The sequence below is a fragment of the Mus caroli genome, chromosome 7 (assembly GCF_900094665.2).
Source record: "Mus caroli chromosome 7, CAROLI_EIJ_v1.1, whole genome shotgun sequence".
In the NCBI taxonomy this organism is placed as follows: Eukaryota; Metazoa; Chordata; class Mammalia; order Rodentia; family Muridae; genus Mus; species Mus caroli.
This window is the reverse complement of record NC_034576.1, coordinates 83,703,923-83,725,248: the sequence shown is the minus strand read 5'-3', so window position 1 is coordinate 83,725,248 and position 21,326 is coordinate 83,703,923. Positions and strand designations below refer to the sequence as shown.

General features: G+C 48.2%; 1 protein-coding gene across 4 annotated transcripts in view; it reads right to left on the bottom strand.

The window, feature by feature from the left end:
* Slc28a1 (solute carrier family 28 member 1) overlaps positions 1 to 21,326 on the bottom strand; it is a 57,275-nt gene that overhangs the window by 11,067 nt on the left and 24,882 nt on the right. For all 4 annotated transcript variants that reach the window (XM_021166871.2, XM_021166872.2, XM_029480068.1 and 1 more), the window contains exons 11-13: positions 19,936 to 20,016; positions 16,131 to 16,211; positions 6,574 to 6,699 (exon numbers count right to left, since the gene is read on the bottom strand). In XM_021166871.2, the coding sequence (XP_021022530.1) occupies positions 6,574 to 6,699; positions 16,131 to 16,211; positions 19,936 to 20,016 (288 nt within the window). The remainder of the gene's footprint in view (positions 1 to 6,573; positions 6,700 to 16,130; positions 16,212 to 19,935; positions 20,017 to 21,326) is intronic.

Below are 21,326 nucleotides of genomic sequence, written 5' to 3'. Positions count from 1 at the left end.
ACTCTGACAATCTGTTCTAACCGTCTGGCTCCTTCTTATTCTCTGGCTCACCCTGTCTTCCTTCACCTGCAACCTGTCTCTGTGAAAGTGTCCCAGTAAAACCGCCTCCCCCACCCCGTCTCTCCCTGCACTGCTGTCACGTAGCCTCTTCCTCTACTTAAAGGTGTGTCTGCATTCCAGCCAGATCACACAGACCTAGAAGGTCTTTGGATGTGATCCACTGCCAGAGCAGCCATGTTGCTGGATTAAAATTCCTCTAAAAGAACTGAGAGTTGGGATGGATGAAGCAGCTAGCCCATCCCCACCTCTGTGTAGCTTCTGTGCGGTAAAGGAGTATAACCCTATATCCTATTTTTGAATACCTACAGGGACGGGGAACTCACCACTGCAAGGCAGCCTGTCTCACTCCTGTATTAGGGAATCAGCCTCTTTCAACAGCACAGAGGCACTGGGTCTGGCTCTGTAAATCACACTGGACAAGTCCTCCAGCAAGATCATAAACCACCACCAGCTCTGAGGGGGAGGGACACTTCCAGAACACACAGTCTCACTGCTCCAGAGATAGATGAACAGCCGTCCTTCCACACTGAAATCAGACTCTAACTAACAAGGAAACTAACTAACAAGGAGCAAACAGCCTGTCCTTTTAAGGATTTGTTTATTTGTTTTGTGTCAATGGGCGTTTTGCTACACGTATGCACGTGGAGCGTGTGAGCCTGGTGCCTGTGGAGGCAAGCAGAGAGCCTCAGATGTCCTGAGACGGGAGTCACAGATGACTGTGAGCTGCCATGTGGGTGCTGGGAACAGAATGTGGGTTCTCTGTAAGGGCAACCGACGCTCTCCCCCACTAAGCCATCCTGAGAATGGTCTCTGGAAAGTGATGCTTCTCCGAGTACTGCAGGAAGGTGGGAAAGTGCCCACAAAGTTGCATGAAGAGCAGGGGAACTATGGGGAACACAAACACCAAATCGCCCAGAAGATGTCCAGAAAGGGCCCCTGACTGTCAGCACACTGGCTGTCCCCAGGAAGGGCCCATGACTGTCAGCACACTGGCTGTCCCCAGGAAGGGCCCCTGACTATCAGCACATTGGTTGTCTCCAGGGAGCTGGGTTTGAAGTGATTTTCTTTCTTGGTGCTTTTTGATATCTTTCAATAGGTCCATAACTCTATACTATTTAAAAAAAAAAAAAGAAAAGCAAAATAGATCTTTTCTCCTTAAATTTTGCAGTAAGCCAATAGCAGTTTTTAAATTTTAAGTAGAAAGGTCTGGGATGCAGCTCGGGCAGAGTGTTTGTCTAACCATGCAGGGAGCCCTGGGTTCCGTCCCAGTTACTACGTGAGCTGGGAAGGAGGGTACAGTCCTGTAAATCTAGCACTCTGGGTGGAAGGATCAGACATTCAAGGGCATCCTTGGTTATGTAGTAGCCTAGAAACATGAGACTCTGCTTTTAAAGGGTAGGGTGGGGAGATGGGGGAGGGAGAGATGCCGTCATAGTTAAGAATCCTTGCTGTCTTGCAGAGGACCTGAGTTCAGTTCCCTGCCCCACACCAGGCAGCTTGAGGCAGATGCCCTTCTCTGGATATGGTGACATATGCCTTTAGTGTCAGCAGAGGCAGGCGAATCTCTGTGAGTTTAAGACCAGCCTAATGTATAGAGTGAATTCCAGGCTATTCAGAGCTACACAGTGAGGCCCCTGCCTCAAGAGGGAGTAGGGAGGGAACAGGAGGTGAGGTTACATGGGCTCAGGCTAATAAAGGCAGAGGGCATCTGTTCTCAGGGAACAGACAAGAATCCGGGAAGCTGAAGGCCTGGAGCTTCAGGCTCTGAAACCCTCCTTTTTCTAAACCCCACTTGTTTCTCCTTACTCAGAAGCAGAAACTGCCTAGGGTGTGAAAATGAAGTCCCTCACAAAGGCTTGGTCCTCAGCTGCCTCAGAGCCTGGAGGGAGCTGCATTCACCAATGAGTCAATCCATCCCCGCTGACTGTGAGGAAAACCTGGCTGGGAGAAGTAGGTCACTGGGGCATGCCTGTACATCTTACACCCAGACTCTTCTTCTCTGTCTCTCTGCCTCCCTGACTGCCCTGAGGTGGACTGAGGTGGACAGAACCATTCTACCACACCGTCTCTGCAATGATCCATCTCAACACAAGCCCACAGAGATGGGGCAAAGTGGGTGGAAACCTCTAAAGTCATGATCATAAATAAAATACATCTCCATTTTTCAACTCTCTCTGGGGTGCTTTGTCCTAGTAACAGAAAGCTCACTTGCATACCATGCAAACGAACCATCAAGAGGCCCAACTCCTCTTCCCTGTCACCAGCACTAGATGGCAAGCCCAGCACCCTGATCCCTCCTGGAGGAGGGCAGTCGGGGTGGTGCCCTCTTGGAACTTTCAGGGCTTCAGTTGTCTCCTCCCTGGCAGCTCAGCACCAGTGTGGACACTGCCACGTCCGAAATCTGAGGTTTCTCCATCTGCCAGTCTAGACCCTGACCTCTTCCTTCAGCTTCCTTTACCCGGCTTGTAAGCTTGGATTTTAGGGGGGACACACATTCCAGAGCCATATGGCCACAGCCTCAAATCCCACAGTGGCTGTTCCTGCTCTTGATACAGATGCAGGACTTCTGCGTGCAGGCAGTGAAGCTGGTGCTGGTTCATCCCACACCATCCCCCAGCCCTGCGTCCAGAAGCAGTCAGGAATGCCTTCCATCTCAGCCACCCAGGCCTCCCTCCACCCTCTACAAATAGGACATGAGCACACCACCTTGCAGAAAGGTATTTAGTGGGAAAGGAAACAAAGGAGAGATTTCTGGTCTGTTTTGGTTTGGGGGGGGGGTTGTTTGTTTTTTTGTTTTGTTTTGTTTTGTTTTTGGTTCTTCAAGACGAGATTTCTCTGTATAGCCTTGGCTGCCCTGGAACTCACTCTGTAGACCAGGCTGTCCTCAAACTCAGAGATCCACCTGCCTCTGCCTCCCGAGTGCTGAGATTAAAGGAATGCACCACCACTGCCCACCTTCTGATCTTAATATGGTCACTTTTCAGCACCATGCTAAGTGTTTTCTGACCATTTTCATCTATCCTTTGTGGCCAGGTGAACAGTACGTCTGTTCATTTTACAGATGTGGAAACTAAGCAACAGAGTCGCTTTGATCCTGAGTACAGGATCTTGCAAATCCTTGTTTCCCTTGGGGACAAATCAATAGGAAACATGAGTGACCAACTCCTGAATGTTACCATGACCAGCCTGGGTTCAGAGACCCCTGCACTGAGAGACCAGCTTGTTTGGATTTGCAGAGAAAGTTGGTATCTATCCTAGAGCCTTTGGAACAACAGCATAATTGGAAATGTATGTGGAGGTCATAATGAAATGATTCAGTCAAGTGACACTTGGTGCTGTGTGACAAAAGAGAAGACCTAGGCTGGCACTGTCCAATACAAACTCAACAAAGACCATATCTGTAATTTCACTCCTGCTACATTCTTTAGATTCAGTCTTGTGTAGCCCAGGCTAACCTCAACGTTGCTATGCAGTTGATGGTGACCTCAAGTTTGTGGTCCTTCTTTTCTACCTCCCAGGTGATGGGCCTACATAGCATGTAACACCACCCAGAAAAGCACCAACCCGGTTACTGTGGCCAGCAGTCACATGTTTAAAAGTACAAAGAAAGCCAGGCCGGGGGTACAAGTCTGTAACACTGACTATTTGGGAGGCAGAAGCAGGAGGTCACCAGTTCAAGGGCAGTCTAAGTAGCTTAGTTAGACATTAAGAAAAAAAGGGGGGGGTACTTAGCTCAGTGGTACAGGGCTTGCCTCGCATTTGGAATTAAGGCCCTGGGTTTGCTCTTTAGCACTGAAGAAAGAATACTGGACACCTCATCTTAAACTTCCCATGTTTCAAGTACTCAGGAGTTCATGGCTACTGTGTTGGACAGGTCCTGCTACTATCCAAATACCTGCAATAGAAAGGATGTAGCCAAGGGTCAGAGGCTAAGCCACAAAGAGAAATCTGTGGACTGAAGGGACCATTGAGATGGCTCAGTAGGTAAAAGCACTTGTCATAACAAGCCCTGGTTCAATCCCCAGAACCCACGGTGGAGGGAGAGAACGGACTCCCTCCTACCCACACAAGCGTGCTTCTGACACGTGTGCCCCTGTGCTCATACACAAGCAATATAGTAAAAACGCTTTGGAAATAAAGAAGCCATGAACTGAGAGTGTGGCTCAATGGCTTGCCTAGCATATATGGGGCCCTGAGTTTAAAAGCCAGCTGTACAAAACAAAGGAAAAGAATCTGGGAGGCTCCTTGGGAAGGCAGTTGAAGGAACAGGGCTGAAGGCCAGGCAGTGACAGCTAAGGACAGGCAGGGGGCAGAAGAGAGCTTCTCTGCAGCCAGGGACAGAAGAAGTAGAGGGGAAGGTCCCTCTGTTAGGTGCTTTCCCAGACCCTGCTATGGCTGTCGCCTGGGACTTTCCCTCTGCGGCCCTGTGGTCGCACATCCTATAGGCTACAGAGAAGAGGTAGACAGGCTGTCAGCTGGAGGAAAACATTCCGGGGCCAGGCCTGGACTCAAGACTGAAGAGAAGGAAGGAGCCAGATGCTATAAAACGGACAAAGGTCTTCCGGTGTGGATGGTCTCTGACTTAATGGCTTAAGCGAATAATTTCTACATCAAGATGGGAATAAGGTGATAGGCATTCTGCAGAAATTGCAGAATTATGCTCCTTCCCAGGCTGGCCAAATGCAGTGGGATGCTTTCTTGTGATGCTGGTGGCTAGGTCTGCCCACAGGGCTAGAGGAAGCTTGGTGCTGACAGTGTCCTGCCTAAGATGGAGATGGTATTTTCAACTTCAGATTTTATTATTGGTGTGTTTACTGGGCATACCCTGCTGTACATCCATGGGTTTTTGTTTTGTTTTGTTTTAATTTTGCTTTAAATGAGGTTTCACTATGTGACCATGGTTGGCCTTGAACTTTTGATCCTCCCACCTCAGCTTCTGAAGTACTGAGATCACAGGTGCTGACAAGTATATATTATATGTATGTATGTATGTATGTATTTTTAAGACAGGGTTTCTCTGTATATCTCTGGCTGTCCTAGAACTCACTCTGTAGATCAGGCTGGCCTCAAACTCAGAGATCTGCCAACCTCTGCCTCCCAAGAGCTGGAATCAAAGGTTTTTTTTTTTTTTTTTTTTTTTTTCGAGACAGGGTTTCTCTGTATATCTCTGGCTGTCCTGGAACTTACTTTGTAGACCAAGCTGGCCTCGAACTCAGAAATCCGACTGTCTCTGCCTTCCAAGTGCTGGGATTAAAGGCGTGTGCCACTACGCCCGGCACATCCTTGCTTTTTAAGTTCTAGTTAATGACTAGAGGTGTCTGCAAAGCTCATGTGTCTAGAAAGAACATGGGATGATTTTTAAAACAGATCACAAGGCCCAGAGCAAAGTTAAGATGTTTAAAGACCTTAAGATATGCAGGTAGTGTGTATAATATGTCACTATTAAGAAACCATTTTACCAACAAAGTTTGGGGTTTCAAATTTCCTATGTTTAGGGTTTTTTTCTTTGATTTTTGAGGCAAAATAGCCTTCAGTTCTACATATATAGTTAATGACCAAGGACTTCTGATCTTCCTGCCTATGCCTCCCAAGTGCTAGGATTACAGCTCTTTTTAAAAATTGAAATTGGAGCTGGAGAGATGACTTAGTAGTAAAGAGTACTGACTGCTCTAACAGAGATCCTGAATTCAATTCCCAGCAACCACATGGTGGCTCACAACCATCTGTAATGGGATCTGATGCCTTCTTCTGGTGTGTCTGAAGACAGCTACAGTATACTTACATACATAAAATAAATAAATAATTTCAAGAAGAAAAAGAAAAAGAAAAATGTGTACACATACACACACACACACAAGTAAATTTTTTTCTCTGCCTATGCTATTGTATTGTGAATTTAGGGTCCAATTTGTAATACTGGATTGGCCCATGAGAGGATTATGATATACATCCTTTAGGCGGGCATATCCCCAGGGAAAGCCTATGGAAAACTAAGCATGCATTTTGGAGTCAGATCTGGGTTCAGATCCTGACTTTAACCATTAATTTATTCTCTGAGCCTCAATTTGCTTATCTATAAAACGGGGATATTAAAGCACCCAGCATAATGCCTGATACATAATAAGAGCTTAGTAAAGGGAGTTCTGGGAATCTGTCCCAGCGGCCATTTGAAAAGTCTAACCAGCTCTCTTTAAGCTCTCACCTTTCTTAGCCCTCCTTCTCTCTCTCCCTTCCCCCCTCTCTTCAAGGGGCCATGGCCAGTTTCTCTCTCCTTCTACCTTCTCCCCCCACCCCCCGCCTTTCTACAATAAAACTCTAAAACCATTAAAAAAAAAAAAAAAAAAAAAGCCTAACCAAGTAGTTTAGCCCAGCAAGCCTGCCTTGCTCAGGCAAAGCTGGGCTTTGAGACAGAGAGGGGACATCCCATGACTGCTGTGACTAGGAGCATGTGGGGCTTCCAGAAAGGCAGGTTCAGGGCTTTGGCATAGCCCAGCAGAGAAAGGTTCTACCTACCCCAAAGGAGATGTAGGCGCCCAGGAGGCTGCCAGCAATAGTAGCATAGCCTCCAGTCATGACAACGTGAACTTCAGAGAGTGTCATATCTGCCAGATAGGGCCGGATCAGCAGCGGAGCTTCAGTCTACAAAGAGTCAGAAGGCAAGCAGTGAGCTGCCGCGGCGGCGGCTGGGTGATGGTCACAGGTTGTTTGTTTGTTTGTTTTGTTTTGTTTTTTTTGAGACAGGTCACAGTTCTTGACGAAGAATCTCAGAGGAGACAGAGGGTAGGTTCCTAGTCAGCTGAGCCTCTCTGGGCCCCATTGTCCTCCCGCCTCTGTGACAGGACCTGCATACCACCACCCTACCCTACCCATGTGTGTTGACACTTACAGTGCTCCTCACACCCAGGCACCTCCCCCTCTGTGCTTACAACCTAAGACAGAAAGGACTCTCATTTTCCAGGGAAGCAAACAGAGGCCTGGGAAGGGATGCAAGCCCGAACTGCACAAAGGGACTGAGCCTTCAGTGGGCATTTGCTTTGGGGCTTGTGGAGAAGTCTGGGCTACTCTTTATCTAATCCAGCTATGGAGCCCTAGCATTCTTGGTACTGCTTTGCAGGATGGGGAGATGGGCGTATGATGGCTAATCTTCATGTTCAACGTGACTGGGCTTAGAATCTTGGTGGAAATTCGCCCCATAGTGCATCTATAAGGGTGCGGTCAGAGAGGTGTAACTGAGGAGGGACGGCCCACACGCCCTGAATGTAGCTACACTATCTCATAGGCTGGGGCCCCAGAATGAACATAAAGTAGAACGTTATAGGGGATGTGGAAATCAACCTTGTGAGGGAAAAAGTGGGATAGACAGCGAGGTGCCTCAGGCTCCTGAGACTCCTCAGAGAGTCCTGATCTGCTGTAGTCGGCATTAGATCTAAGATGGCTCGCAGAACACCCGTGAACCAACAAAAAGGAACCGCAGCCAGGGGTTGGCTGCTTCCCCTAACTCCTCCCACTTCTTCTGAGTAACCTCATCAGACGGGACTTTCATTGGAGCCCAGTGACAGTGTGGTGAGAGATGATTGGCCAAGGATTTAGGGGCTTGGGATTGGCTCAAACATTGTATCTAAGCCTATGTGCTGGGTAATAATCTCCGATCTGTGCCCTGATGCTGGTCTCCAGAGTCTGACTGCCTGGGCTGGGCTCAGTCACATAACTCTGTCGCCGCTCATCCCCCTCCTATCCTCAGTCCTACACCCACAGACAAGTAAGCTGAGCACCCACATTTTTCTCACACCCCTGCCTCACACACACCGCCAGGCCCTCTCTACCATGATAGCCTGTACCTCTATACTGTGGGTCCACAGGCATCTCCTTCCTTCCTTAAGTTGTTTCTGTAGGGTGCTTTATCACAGAGAAAGGAAAAGGAACCAATACCCGGAAGCGACAAGAACGTCTTCCTGGGAGCAGGAAGTGTGTGTGGAGGTATAGATACGCTGTGATTTTAGAGGGTGATAGAATCTATGAAGATACGTGAGAAAAACAAGCCTCATGGTCAGGGAATTGATTCAGCGCAGGTCTCTTTGAGGGTGTGGCACTGGGTTAATGTTAACTGAGACCGGAAGGAGTCAACTACACAGACTGATGATGGCTCAGCCGCCCAGAAAGACCCGAGGCCCTGAGACAGGAGTAAGCTTGACCTGAAAGATCCTGACAGAAAGTAAAAATTCATGTAAGCCCCCAGACTTGTGTCCTAAATGGACATCACTACTGGCAGAAAGTAAAAGTTTAACTTGCTCCATTGTTTCAGGAAATGTTTGTACAGAGTGCTCTGACCATTCCTTAAATCCGTTATGCTTGCCAACCCCTATAGCCCACTGCCAGGTGTTTGCGGTTTGGTTGCTGGGCTGATTTTGGAAAATTTCCCCCAAAACTTTAGATTGGCCAATCCTGAGTTGCCCCATATACCAGCCGTTAGCCAATAGAGTTGCATCACCCCTGCGGCCATTTTGCTCGCAGCTGCGCCTGCACATGATTCCTTCCTTGTACCCCTCCCGTACCTATTCCTTGTAAATCGCAGATCAGGAAATCGAAACTTACCTGATTGGTTGCTCAGGGGCATGTGATCTGGAAGTCCCCTTCCCTTCCCTTCTCCTTTCCCCCTTGAGGGCCCATAAAAGGAGGGTCCCATTTCCCTTCCGGTTGACTTCTCTACCCCTGTGTAGGATAGGAGTTGTCCCCAGAGCTCTGGCTTTCCAGAATAAAGCCTCATGTGATTTGCATCAAGCTTGGTCTCTCCTGAGTTCTTGGGGGTCCGCCGTTGTCCCAAGACTTTGAGTGAGGGTCTCCCTTCGTGGGAGACGCAGTTCTCGTCGACAACATCGCGCTGGAAATCTAGAGCCTCATTGGAAGGGCCCCTACATCGTGCTGCTAACCACCCCCACCGCTGTTAAAGTAGAAGGCATCTCTGCTTGCAACCCCAAGATGATTGGGAATTGGAAAAGACTGCTGATCCTCTTAAGCTGCGCCTACGCCGCCTCCTCTGGCGCAATTCAGAAAAAGAGTGACAACCCGCATCAGCCCATAACTCTCACTTGGCAGATACTATCCCAGTCAGGGGAAATACTTTTTGCCACTTCAAAAACGGAACCCCGGGAGCGTGGTGGCCGACCCTTTACTTTTATCTCCGCCAAATTATTCCTGCGGCCGGAAGTACCCCCCTTCCCCCAACGAGGTCCGAAGCTACGGGTTCTATAGCTGCCCCAAGCACCTAAAGAGCTCCTGGTGTGGAGGGCCCAGATGGGTACTTTTGCAGCGATTGGAGATGCGTTACTTCAAATGATGGAGATTGGAAATGGACCACTGAGTCCACCAGGGATGGGCTGAATTTTTCCTTCCAAAATCCAGGACCCGGCAAGCACGCAGTAATGGAACTCTACAAAAATAAGGGATGCAGGTCTACAGATTTAGACCGAGTAAAATTGCAGTTCACTGAAATGGGGAAAAAGTATGATCTTGCCCAGTGGCTCAGGGGCATGACCTGGGGCATTGTGTTTTACAATTATGGGAGTAAGCCAGGATCGTTGCTTCATGTCCGCTTAAACATTGAAAGTCCTCCAGCCCTACCAGTGGACCCTAATAAGGTACTCCCCGAGCAAGGCCGACCTTCCCTCCCGGTTCCTGCCCCACCCCCCACCCAAACCGGATGGTTCGAAGGTCTCTTTAATAAATCCCCTTGGTTACTAGGCCTTTGCTGCTAAAGCCCTGCCTGAGAAACGGCTTGGCACTCACACAAACACCAGTGGGGGAGGGGCGCCGCTGCCCACCATTTCCACCACGTGACCCGCCGCTGCCACGGCACCCACCAACTTTAAACTAAGTGAGGCTGTGCCACTCCCACACGCCTTATAGGCTGGGCTTCCACGCTCCCATTCACCATTTCGCTAAAAATTCCCACGCAGACACCAGCATACCATTGATAGGTCTTATCGGCGGGGAGGAGCCTTCAGTTCCCAGAGCCTGGCCAGTTCTGCCTGAGAACTAGGGGGTTGGCGCTTTCACAGCAATACCTCCAGCTGATATAGGAACTAAGACATTGCCATCTGGATCTTGTTCTCCTGAAAATTGCTCTCTCTCTCCTCAAACCCCTGGCCAGGGTGGAGCACTTTCTACAGTAAGTCCAGGACTTACTGGGTAGCCACTAAAGGACCTCGTGATGACTTGGGCACTCTAGCCTGGCTGATTTCCTTTTTGGTTTCTGAGTTATTCTTGGGATGCCGGAATGAACACCAGGAACTTCCAGAATATGGGCAACAACATGTCTTCAAACTTATCCCCGGATACACCACTGGGATGTCTCCTAGAAAATCTTAAGTCTTTGAAGCTGATGCCTCCTTTAAAGGCATCAAAATTTAAAAGATCTTAATACATACTGCCAGCAAGCCGGGAAGAGGTTATCTATGTAAAATCTTTCATTCATCTCCGTTCCAATTCTGCTATGTGTTCTTTCTTCCTGCTCTCCAACTCAACTCCTGTTAGCCATGAATCCTGCACAACTCCCACTAGACGATACTATGATACTGGACCCAGCATATGAACCACCTCCTTTTCGCCGTAGGCCTGCTTCTGCGCCGTTTAGAACCCAATCTGCTGCCTCAGTTTCCCCTCACCGAGACTCCCCAGGGCCTGCCACCCCCAGCTCTCCTGCAGGTCCCTCCAAACGTTCTACCTTGGCACCTACTTTCACACGCCCTATCACTCGCTCAAAGGTCACGACCAAAACCCCAAGCTTTCCACCCCTAGAAGAATCTGACCCAGCGACTGTCCTTCCCTTAAGGGAAGTTGCGGGGTAGATGGTCTGGTCAGAGTACACATTCCCTTCTCACTGAGTGAACTCTCTCAGATAGAGAAGAGATTGGGCTCCTATACTTCTAATTCTTCTGACTTTATCAAGAATTTCAGTACACCACTCAGTCGTACAGCTTGGCTTTCCATGATATGCACATGATACTTACTAACAATTTGCTTCCCAAGGAACGCAGGCGAGTTTGGGAACAAGCGAGAGTGCATGCAGACGAGATTCATCAAACAGATAGAGCATATCCAGTCGGAGCAGAGACAGTACCTGACCTGGATCCTCAATGGAATTATAATTCCGCAGGTGGTATTCTAGCCAGGGACAGGTTTGTTACATGTCTTTTGGCGGGTCTGAGAAAAGCAGCGTTAAAGCCGGTAATTTTGAAAAACTTCAAGAGGTTGTCCAAGATAAACAGGAGAATCCATCTCAGTTTTTAGAACACCTTAAAGGGGCTTTATTACAGTATACCAATCTGGACCCTGAGAACCCAGAGGGTAAACAACTCTTAATGACTTCCTTCTTTTCCCAGAGCTACCCCGACATAAAAGCTAAACTTAAAAAGTTGGAGAGGGGACCCCTGACTCCACAGGCAGAAGTCTGGCGATGGCCTTCAAGGTGTACCATGGGAGAGATGAGAGGGTTCGAAAGCAGAAGTACAATATGCTGGCAAAGGCTGTCGGACCACCCCCAGCTGCTACCCCGAGCTCATGGTCTCCTAAGACCCAGGGACCACTGGGCACCTGTTACAGGTGCGGCCGACAAGGTCATTGGGCAAAAGACTGCCCTAATCCTCGAAAGCCGAGGGGGCCATGTCCTAGGTGCCATTAAGAGGGACATTGGGCTGTTGATTGCCGCTGTGTTACACAAAATGGGGGGACATCACTCCCAGATAACCCTCCAACTGATCTCCTAGGCTTGGCTATGGCCGACTGACAAGGCCCAGGCTCCTCTGACCTGACCACTGCCATCACGAACAGAGAGCTTAGGGTAGACATCGTGGTCTGTGGGCGACCCATCTCTTTCCTCTTGGACACTGGAGCCACTTACTCAGTCCTAACAGAGTTTTGGGGGCTCACCTCTCCTTCTTGTTTCCCTATTGTTGGGATAGGGGAAAACCATACCAATCTCACCAGACTCCACCACATAGTTGCATTTTTAGGGGTGTACCTCTCACCCATTCCTCTTTGGTAGTGCCCACATGTCTGTCCCCTTGTTGGGAGCCTCTATTTCTTTGGCTCCCCACATTCGCCTAAACTCAAGCTCACCAGCAGTTCCTCTGCTCCTCCTTGTAGCCAGCCAACCTACTAACAATACCATGTCATTCCCTTTACGTTCCTGGGTCCCTTCCTTTTCTCTTCTTTCTCACCCTCAATACGAAGCAGCGTTAGGCCCCACCCATGGACCTCTTTTAAAACCTATCACCAGGCCCTTTCAAAGGCTCCAACAGGCCCTCCTTAGGGCCCCGGTCTTACATCTTCCTGACCTGACTCATCCTTTTTCCCTCTATGTAACAGAAAAGGAGGGATTTGCCCTTGGAGCCTTGGGCCACCAAACAGGACCTTCTTTTGCACCTGTGGCATACCTGTCAAAGAAACTAGACCTAACCATTCAGGGATGGGCACCCTGTATTCGCACTCTAGCAGCCGCTGAACTCCTTATTCAAGAATCAAAGAAACTAACCTTAGGATCACCTATAACTGTCTTCTCTTCTCATAACCTGTCACAGCTCCTAATGTATAAAGGATTACAGACTCTACCTCCCTCTAGAGTTCTCTCTCCAGGTAGCTCTAATAGAAGACCCCACACTCACTTTCCAATCATGTCCACCTATCAATCTTTCTAACCTTCCTCCTAAACCAAATACTAGCCACTCCCTATCCCACTCCTGCACTGAAACTCTAGAAGAACTATTACCTCATCCTTCACACACACAGGAGGGCGCATTGCCCCAAGCCACATATATTTGATATACGGATGGCAGCTCCTTCCTACATGAAGGAGCCAGAAAGGCTGGCTAACTCATGTATGGACGCCCAGTCCTAACTCCTGGCTTCCCGCCCAAGCACGCTCCCCTTCCAGGTCACTTGCTTACCCCATTACTTTCTCATCTCCGTTCTCGCCTATGGAACTTTGCTGACCATCATCTACCCCGACCGCACTGTTTCCTGCCCATTACCTGTTAATATTGGAGACCAAGTCCTTTTATCTCCTCCAGGTCATCAGCCTTCACCCCTTTCTCCTAAATGGCAGGGTCCTTTTAAGGTAATCCTTGTGACCCCTACAGCTGCTAAACTCGAGGGACTCTCTCATTGTGTCCACCTGTCTCACCTGAAACCCTTCATTCCTCCACCTAAAGATGATTCCTCGTCATACACATCAACCCTAACAGGACCGTGCTCCGTAGACATCAAGACCACCTGTCTTGTCTCCCATCCTAGAGAATGAGACTCCACTCCAGCAGCCAAACCTGACCTCGCTGGACGAGACACGGAATTAGTTGTGGCCTTTTTTTTATCTTTTCCCTGCTGTTCATTTCCATCAAGGGCAGCCCTTACGTCTGGAGATTCGAAGTTCGAGAAACGCCCACAGACAACAAGCAGACTTTCCAAATAGGATCAGGAAACTGCTCCATAGCCGGGTGCCAGGAAGCGATCCCGATCGCCATTGTTCCTGTATCTGTTATTCCATCCGCATATTATGACTTCTATACCTGTTTTCTCTTTAACCAGACAAAAGATTATTACAGAAAATGGCCAGACGAGTATGGGGGCTGCCCATACTGGTCTTGTGAGATAGATACACATGCTAGGGACATGGATTAATCACTTCTTCTATCGATTCTGCAAGACACTCATCTTCTACATTTGAGACCCATGGGATCCCAGGTGGAAAACAGGAGTTGCTGGTAAGCTCTACTGCAAAACCCAGCCTAGTTCCCCAGTAAGTACCATCCATATTCAGAGAAAATATGTCTCAATATCACTCCACCTCTAGACACTAGGCCCCGCAGACTGCAACAAGACCGTAACTCTTGATACAACATCTCTGCCACAATGCCCTGCTATCTAGAACACATCAATCCTCTGTGGCACTCAAGTGTATCACCGCCTACCAGCCGGCTGGTCAGGGCTTTGTACGTTGGTACTCCTTTTCCCTGAACTGGGAGTAATTGAGGGAAACGAGCCCCTACCAGTCCTGGTTGTAAACATGGTAGCTGCTCAGCACAAAAATAGCTGTTCAGGTTGTACCACTCCTGGCAGCCATGGGGATAGCTGTAGGGGCTGGTACGGGGATAGCAGGGATAATGACTTTTATGACCCAGTACAATACATTCACTTCCCAGTTTAAAAGAGATTTTCAAGGAATTACTGAAACTGCTTACTATCCAAAAGCAGATCCATTCTTTGGCAGCCATGATGCTTTAAAACCGGTGAGGACTAGACCTCCTGACAGCTAAAGATAATAGTCTTTGCCTATTCCTACAAGAAGAATGCTGTTTCTACATCAATCAATCCGGGATAGTGAAAAATAAAATCCAGGAACTACAGGCAGACATAAGAGATTTCAGTAACTATGAGATAACCGGTTCTGGTATCTTTGAAAACCCCAAATGGAAGTGGATCCTTCCACTCATATAATACCTTTCCTGGTCATCTTCCTGGCATTATTATTCACTCCTTGTCTTATTAATCTTATCTCTACATTCCTTCAGTGACAAGTACAAAAAATTTCTAACCAAACTGTTAATCAGCTCCTGTTACAGGATTACCAGCTGCTCGCTGCCCACAAAGGAATCGCTGTCCATAGAAGAGCCTGACTCAGATGATTACCAAATGGATTCCGATGGTGAAGTCCAGATATACCCTGAAAATTGACGATGCCCCTAAACAACAGGAAGTAGCTTTAGAGACACAACACCCTTATTCCCTCTTCACCATTGGTTTCCCCTCTCTTTCCTCCCCCTTCTTTTATAATAACAAGAAGGGAGGAATGTTAGCACCAGGACACTCCAAGCCCCTGCCTATGTGACCCTTGACCTGGGTTGCCAGGACAATGACCCTCAATCCCACAATCCACTTGGCGCAGTTCCCACCCTCACTGGTGTGACATCATTTTCCGTATAAATTAGGGGATCGCCCCCTCCTCACTCTCTTTTTCCTCTCTCTTTCTTCTCTTCTTCCCCCTCTTTCTCTCTTTTTCCTCTTCTCTGCCCTTCTACCCACTTCGCCGCCCCTCCATCTCTGCACAGTAAACCTCTCCCACGTGGAACCACCTTGGCCTGGCCTGCTGTCTGGTTTATCCGCTCAATATATATATGTAGATGAATATTATTTGATATTAATTAACACATCAAGGCCTAGGTCAGCAGATCGGAGAGGAAGCCTCTGAGATGACAATTACATCAGATAAATAACAGTTACCTTGACATCTTGCACCATAACAAAAACCAGGCCAATACTTTCTTAAAATAAATAAATAAATAAATAATAATTATAATAATAATAATAATAATAAGGTATCACTTGGCGAGGGTATCTCTTAGGGACTCCCTGACTTCCATAGTCTCCTTCTTGGGAAGGTTAGGCCTGAAGAGACTCAGGAGTCCTGGTGCCTTCAGAACTATATTATTTTAAGAAATAACATTTCAAGCCGGGCGTGGTGGCGCACGCCTTTAATCCCAGCACTCGGGAGGCAAAGGCAGGCAGATTTCTGAGTTCAAGGCCAGCCTGGTCTACAGAGTGAGTTCCAGGACAGCCAGGGCTATACAGAGAAACCCTGTCTCAAAAAACAAAACAAAACAAAACAAAAAAAACAAAAAACAAAACAAAAAAAAAATACATTTCAGGCAAAGCAAAACTAAGTAGACCAAATGATATAGTGGAAAGAAGCCTGATCAAGGAAAAACAAACAAACACCAACTGACTAAATGACTAAATGTGTCTTTATTTATCCCTGCAGGATCTTGGCCAAATTATTCACATCTCCCTAACCTCAGTTTCCCCGATTAGCCTGTCAGTATCTACGCTGATAACATCAGCCCAGGCTGAAGTGACAGAGGTGCCAAATAGACCATGTGGGGGGTTGGCATGACACAGGCAAGACATGTAGCATCCCTGGGCAGCAGCCTTCTGTGAACCTGGGGACAGGTTAAATGGCTCTCCCTTGAATTAGATTGGATCCCTGCCCCCCTCAGTCTCTTTGGGGTAGTTGCAGTACCTACCTGGCTCACAAAGATGTTTCCTGCCACACTTAGGGTTTCAGTGGCTGAGGTGCCCATGGTGACCTGCATCAACCAGGCAATCTGGAAAAAAACCAGCGTACTCATGAGTGGACATTAGCAAGCCAGAGTCAGAAAGAGTTGGGGGTGAAAATACCCAACTCTTCTAGCCCGGGGCCCTGAAGTGGTTTGAACCTTAATTAGTATTGGAGCAGTTTTAAAAGAGGTGATCAGGGAAGGGGGGGGGCAGTGTGGAGGTTTGGTCTTTTGCTGCTTATTGTAATGCTAAATTCTGTAAATTCTTTTAAAGGGGAGTAAATTTTCACCTTTAAAAGCTTTTTGTTGTGCAAACCTTGTTCCTAGATTTAAAACTGTTGGTTAAATAAAATTGGCTACAACTGGAGGGATGAGAGGTAGGTGTGTTTGGAGTGACCTTGTTTGGGGTGGGGTGGAGGAGAGCTGAGGAAGAGAAGGAGGAAGAAGAGAGAGGAGAGAGGAAGATGATGATGAGGGGAGATGAACTGTGAGCATGTGGCCAGGCGAAACACCATGTATCTGGGGTACACTGCTAGGGAGGCGGCCAGGCCAGCAGTTAGAAAAGAAGATTAGGGGTGGCCCCCAGTAGTTGTCAAAGCCAAATAAAATAACTATAGTCTGAGTCTCATTTATTTGTAAGCTAGTCGGGGATAAGCTTAAAATTGGTTGTACTACAGCTCAGTTGGTCAGGTCAGGACCCATGTAATCCCAGTGCTGTAGAGGGAGACACAGGAGGATCCCTGGGCCTTGCTGGCAGCCAGTCTACCCAAGTCAGTGAGCTCAGGCTCAGTGAGAGATCCTATCTCAGAAGATGAGGTGGAGGGTCAGCAAGCCAGCTAAGGTAAGCAAGCTAGGTAAGGCATTTGTCACCAAGCCTGACGACCTTAGTTTGATTGCCAGGACCCACAGAGTGGAAAGAGAACCAACTCCTGCAAGCTGTCCTCTTGACGGCGACACAAGTCTGGTGTGCATACATATATGTATATTTATATGGGTTTGTTTTTTGTGTATGTGTGTGCAGATACTGGAAGCTTAGAGAAAAAGGCATCAGATCCCCTGGAGCTGGAGTTTCAGGGAGTTATGAGCTACCAAGGTGAACAATGGGAACCCAGCGAGGTCTTCTGCAAGGGCAGCAGTACAAATTCTTAACTGCCGCTGAGTCATCTCTCCAGCCCAGCCAACAACAACAACAACAAAAACCTTGTTGGCTGGGCATGGTAGCACACATTTTTAATTCCAGGACTCAGGAGGCAGAGGCAAGCAGATTCTGTGATTTCAAAGTCAGCCTGGTCTACATATTGAGTTCTAGGACAGCCAGGGCTACAAAATAAGACCATGTCTTTAAAAAAAAAAAAAATCATTCACCATAATGTAGTCTACAGAGTGAGAAAATGTCTACATCAGACAGAGGACTGATATCCAAAATATATAAAGAACTTAAGAAATTAGACACCAACAAACCAAATAACCCAATTTAAAATGAGGCAGTGTTAAACAGAATTCTCAACAGAGGAATCTCTAATGGCTGAGAAGCACTTAATGAAATGTTCAACATCAGGGAACTGCAAATCAAAATGACTCTGAGATTCTATCTCACACCTCTCAGAATGGCTAAGCAGGGACTGAGAGAGAAAAGGGAAATTGATGGGGGCATCTCTGGGATGAGATGGAGATCTGGTAGGAGGGGGCGGTTCTGGGAGTCTATGGGGGTGACACCAGCTGAGGCTCCTAGCTTCTGGAGATACAGATACTGATGTGGCCACCCCCCATAGCCAGGCAGGACTTCCAGTGGAGGGAGAGGGACATCAACCCACCTGTGAAACCTTCAACCCAAACTTTGTCCTGCCTACTAGATGTGCAGGGATAAAGATGGAGCAGAGATTGCAGGGAACAACCAACCAATGACTGCCTTGACTTGATACCCATGTCATGGGAGAGAACCAACCCCTGACACTATTAATGATACTCTGCTACGCTTGCAGACAGGAACGTAGCATAACTGTCCTCTGAGAGGCTTCATCCAGCAGCAGATGGAAACAGATGCAGAGACCCACGGCCAAACATCAGGCAGAGTTTGGAGACTCTTGTGGAAGAGTAGGAGATTGGATTGAGGGAGCTGGAGGAGCCAAGAACACCACAAGACTTACAGAGTCAACTAACCTGGGCCCATGGGGGCTCACAGAGACTGAACCACCAATCAAAGAACATGCAGGGTCTAGACCTGAGCCCCCTACACATTTGTAGCAGATGTGCAGCTGGGTCTTCATGTGGGTCCCCTAACAACTGGAACAGGGGCTGTCTCTGACTCTGTTGCCCGCCATTGGATCCCCTCCCCCTAACTGTACTGTCTGGTTAGACCTATGTGGGAGAAGATGTGCTTAATTCTGCTGGAACTAGATGTCCCAGGGTGGGGTGGTACCCAAAAGGGGCTTCTCCTTCTCTGAGGTGAAAGGTAGAGTATAGTTGGGAGAGGGACTTGTAAGGGTGGGACTGGGAGGAGAGGAGGGAGAGGGCTTTGATAAAGTGAATAAATAATTAAATTAATGAAAAAATTAATTCACCATAATGTCTAGCCTGGTATTTTTCAGTTACTTAACTAGAGACTTTCTTGTCCAAGTAACATTTGGTAGCACGCCAGGGTCTAGAGTTCACTGGGAAAGGGTTTGGGACATATTGTACTTCTTCTGGAATGTTTCTGTGCGGCTGCTGCCTCTCAGCCTGTCCTCGGCTAGTCTTCCTTCATAAGCAGTTGGAATTAGCTTTCCCTCCTATCCTCTTCTGGTCCAAGCCCATCATTCTCCATCCCTCCAGCCTGGCTGTGGAGGATGTGAATTCTTCCCTACTTATAGCACCATTTGTCCAAGCCCATGGTTGAACACATGTTCCAGATCCAGGGGCAGTCACTGCCTCTGGATTCTGCAGGTTAACATAAACATAGGTCATTTCTTATTCTTGCTGTCATGCAAAGGTGCTGACTTGTTCTGAGCTCTGTTGGCTAAAATCCCAGACCCTTTTGCCAGGTCTGATGCTTTCAAATGCTGTACAGTGCTAATGCCTATATCCTAGACACATGCTGATTTTATAAACCTAAGCACAGTTGGGCTGCCAAGATGACTCGGCTGGTAAAGGTGTTCACTGCCTGACAACCTGAGTTTAATCCCCAGGTTCTACATGGCAGAGGGAGGAAACCAGCTCCTTCAAGATGTCTTCTGACCTGCACATGTGCATCCTGGTATGCATGCATGCACACACGTGCATGTGCACACACAATAAACAAATATATCAACAAGTGAACAAATAAGCAAACGAATGAATGAATAGTCCTTTTAACGTAAGCACATTTATACCAGCTAAGTCTGGCCTATCTAGCACGGTATTATAATCTCTCTGGATCATTTTGGTATAAATAAATTTCCCCCTAAATCACGTGCCGCTTCCCTCCCTCCCATAGAGACAAGCTTTTGTGCCATTTTACCCTAGTGTCAGGGCGAGAGACCTTCTGAAGGGATGTTTGACTAGCAGTAGATATGGAGAGAATGTAAGGTGTGGAGGAGAGCATTCTGGGAAGGCATGGCTTCAGGAGCAAGAGACTCCAGGAGGGTAAGGACCCTGGGAGCAGGGCATTCTGGGAAAGTATGGATCCAGAAAGCAAGACATTCTAGGGTAGGGAGTTAGACCTTGAGTCATGGGACTCTGGGAGACTGGGGACACTGGAAGGCTGTGCCTGGGAGCTGGTGACTCTGAAGAAGCCTGCCCAGGCCTGAGGACTCACCTTCAGGATCACCCACTGCATGAGGCCCAGATAGTACAGAACTGACATGACGCAGCTGAAGAAGACGATGATGGGCAAAACCTATGGGAGACAGGGTTCTGGGTTAGAGCTGTGGCAGGACCAGGTGACAGCTCACTCCTCCAAAGCCTTCTCTCAGAGATCTTCCAGGTGCAGGGAGAAGCTCTGAGGACTGTGCAAAAGTCCCGGATGATCCCCAACACAACCCCGTGCTAGGCTGTGAGAGGGGCTGCTTTCACCCCCTGCCTCTTTACCTCCATCATGAGGAGAAATCCCTTAGGATTGTCACGAAGGCTAAAGGAGCAGGCTCAGGTCTAGCACACTCAGGAGCATGGCTCTGGTCTGGTTGGGCTCCCTGCTCCATGGGCCTGAATGAGGGAACCCTCCTTGGTGTGGCTTTCTGCTTCTGTTCAGGGCCATCAGGCTTGGAGCAGACATATCCCAGCCCTGCAATTAGCATCTTATCTTGTTACTCTATTTCCTTTTCAATCATGCCAGGACCTCCACATCCATTCCTTCCCTTCCACATCCACAGCCCACTCCAGGGCTTTCTTGGTAAAGCCCTTTTATTTATTTATTTATTTATTTAAAATATTTATTCTATTGTTTTAATTACACGTGTATGGAGGGGCATGGTGCGAGCACATGAGTACAGGTGCTGGGAACCAAACTGGGATCCTCTGCAAGAGCAGTGTCTGCTTCTAACTGCTGAGTCATCTCTCCGCCCCAACCGCAGCTCATTTGTAATAGCAGAGCTTGCATATCTCTTGACAGAGGGCTGGTTTAGTAACCCACAGCATGGACACCCATGGTGAGCTAAATGTCAGGAAAGAAGAACAAGAAAGCTCTGGGAGTCCTTGAGAAGCTGGTGCCCAGTTCTGAGTGTCTGGTGCTTTCCTAAGCTCGACTCGCTCCTCTCACGCTCCTGCTGAAAACTAGGAAATAGAGGAGGAGGGAGAAGCTCCCTGTGGGCACGTGAGAGATAGGCTGTTAGGCGAGAAGGGAGAGCCTCACCATGGGCACGGTCTGTGTTATTACATGAAGGAAAGGCAGGAAGTTTGTATGGACCAGGGACATCACTCGAAGGGCGTGCAAGTGGCCAGTGACAGCAGGCATCTGAAAGTGAGTGGCTGAGGGCCAGGGCGTGGGGGACATTTGCCTCTTGGGTTCTTCTTCCCATTGGAGTGTTTGTCCTGCCCATGTGTTTCTTTTCAAATAGTTCAAATGTGTGGCAGAGTTGCTAAGACTATGGGAATTCTCTGTCACTAAAAAGTGGGGCCGGGCGTGGTGGCGCATGCCTTTAATCCCAGCACTCGGGAGGCAGAGGCAGGCGGATTTCTGAGTTCGAGGCCAGCCTGGTCTACAAAGTGAGT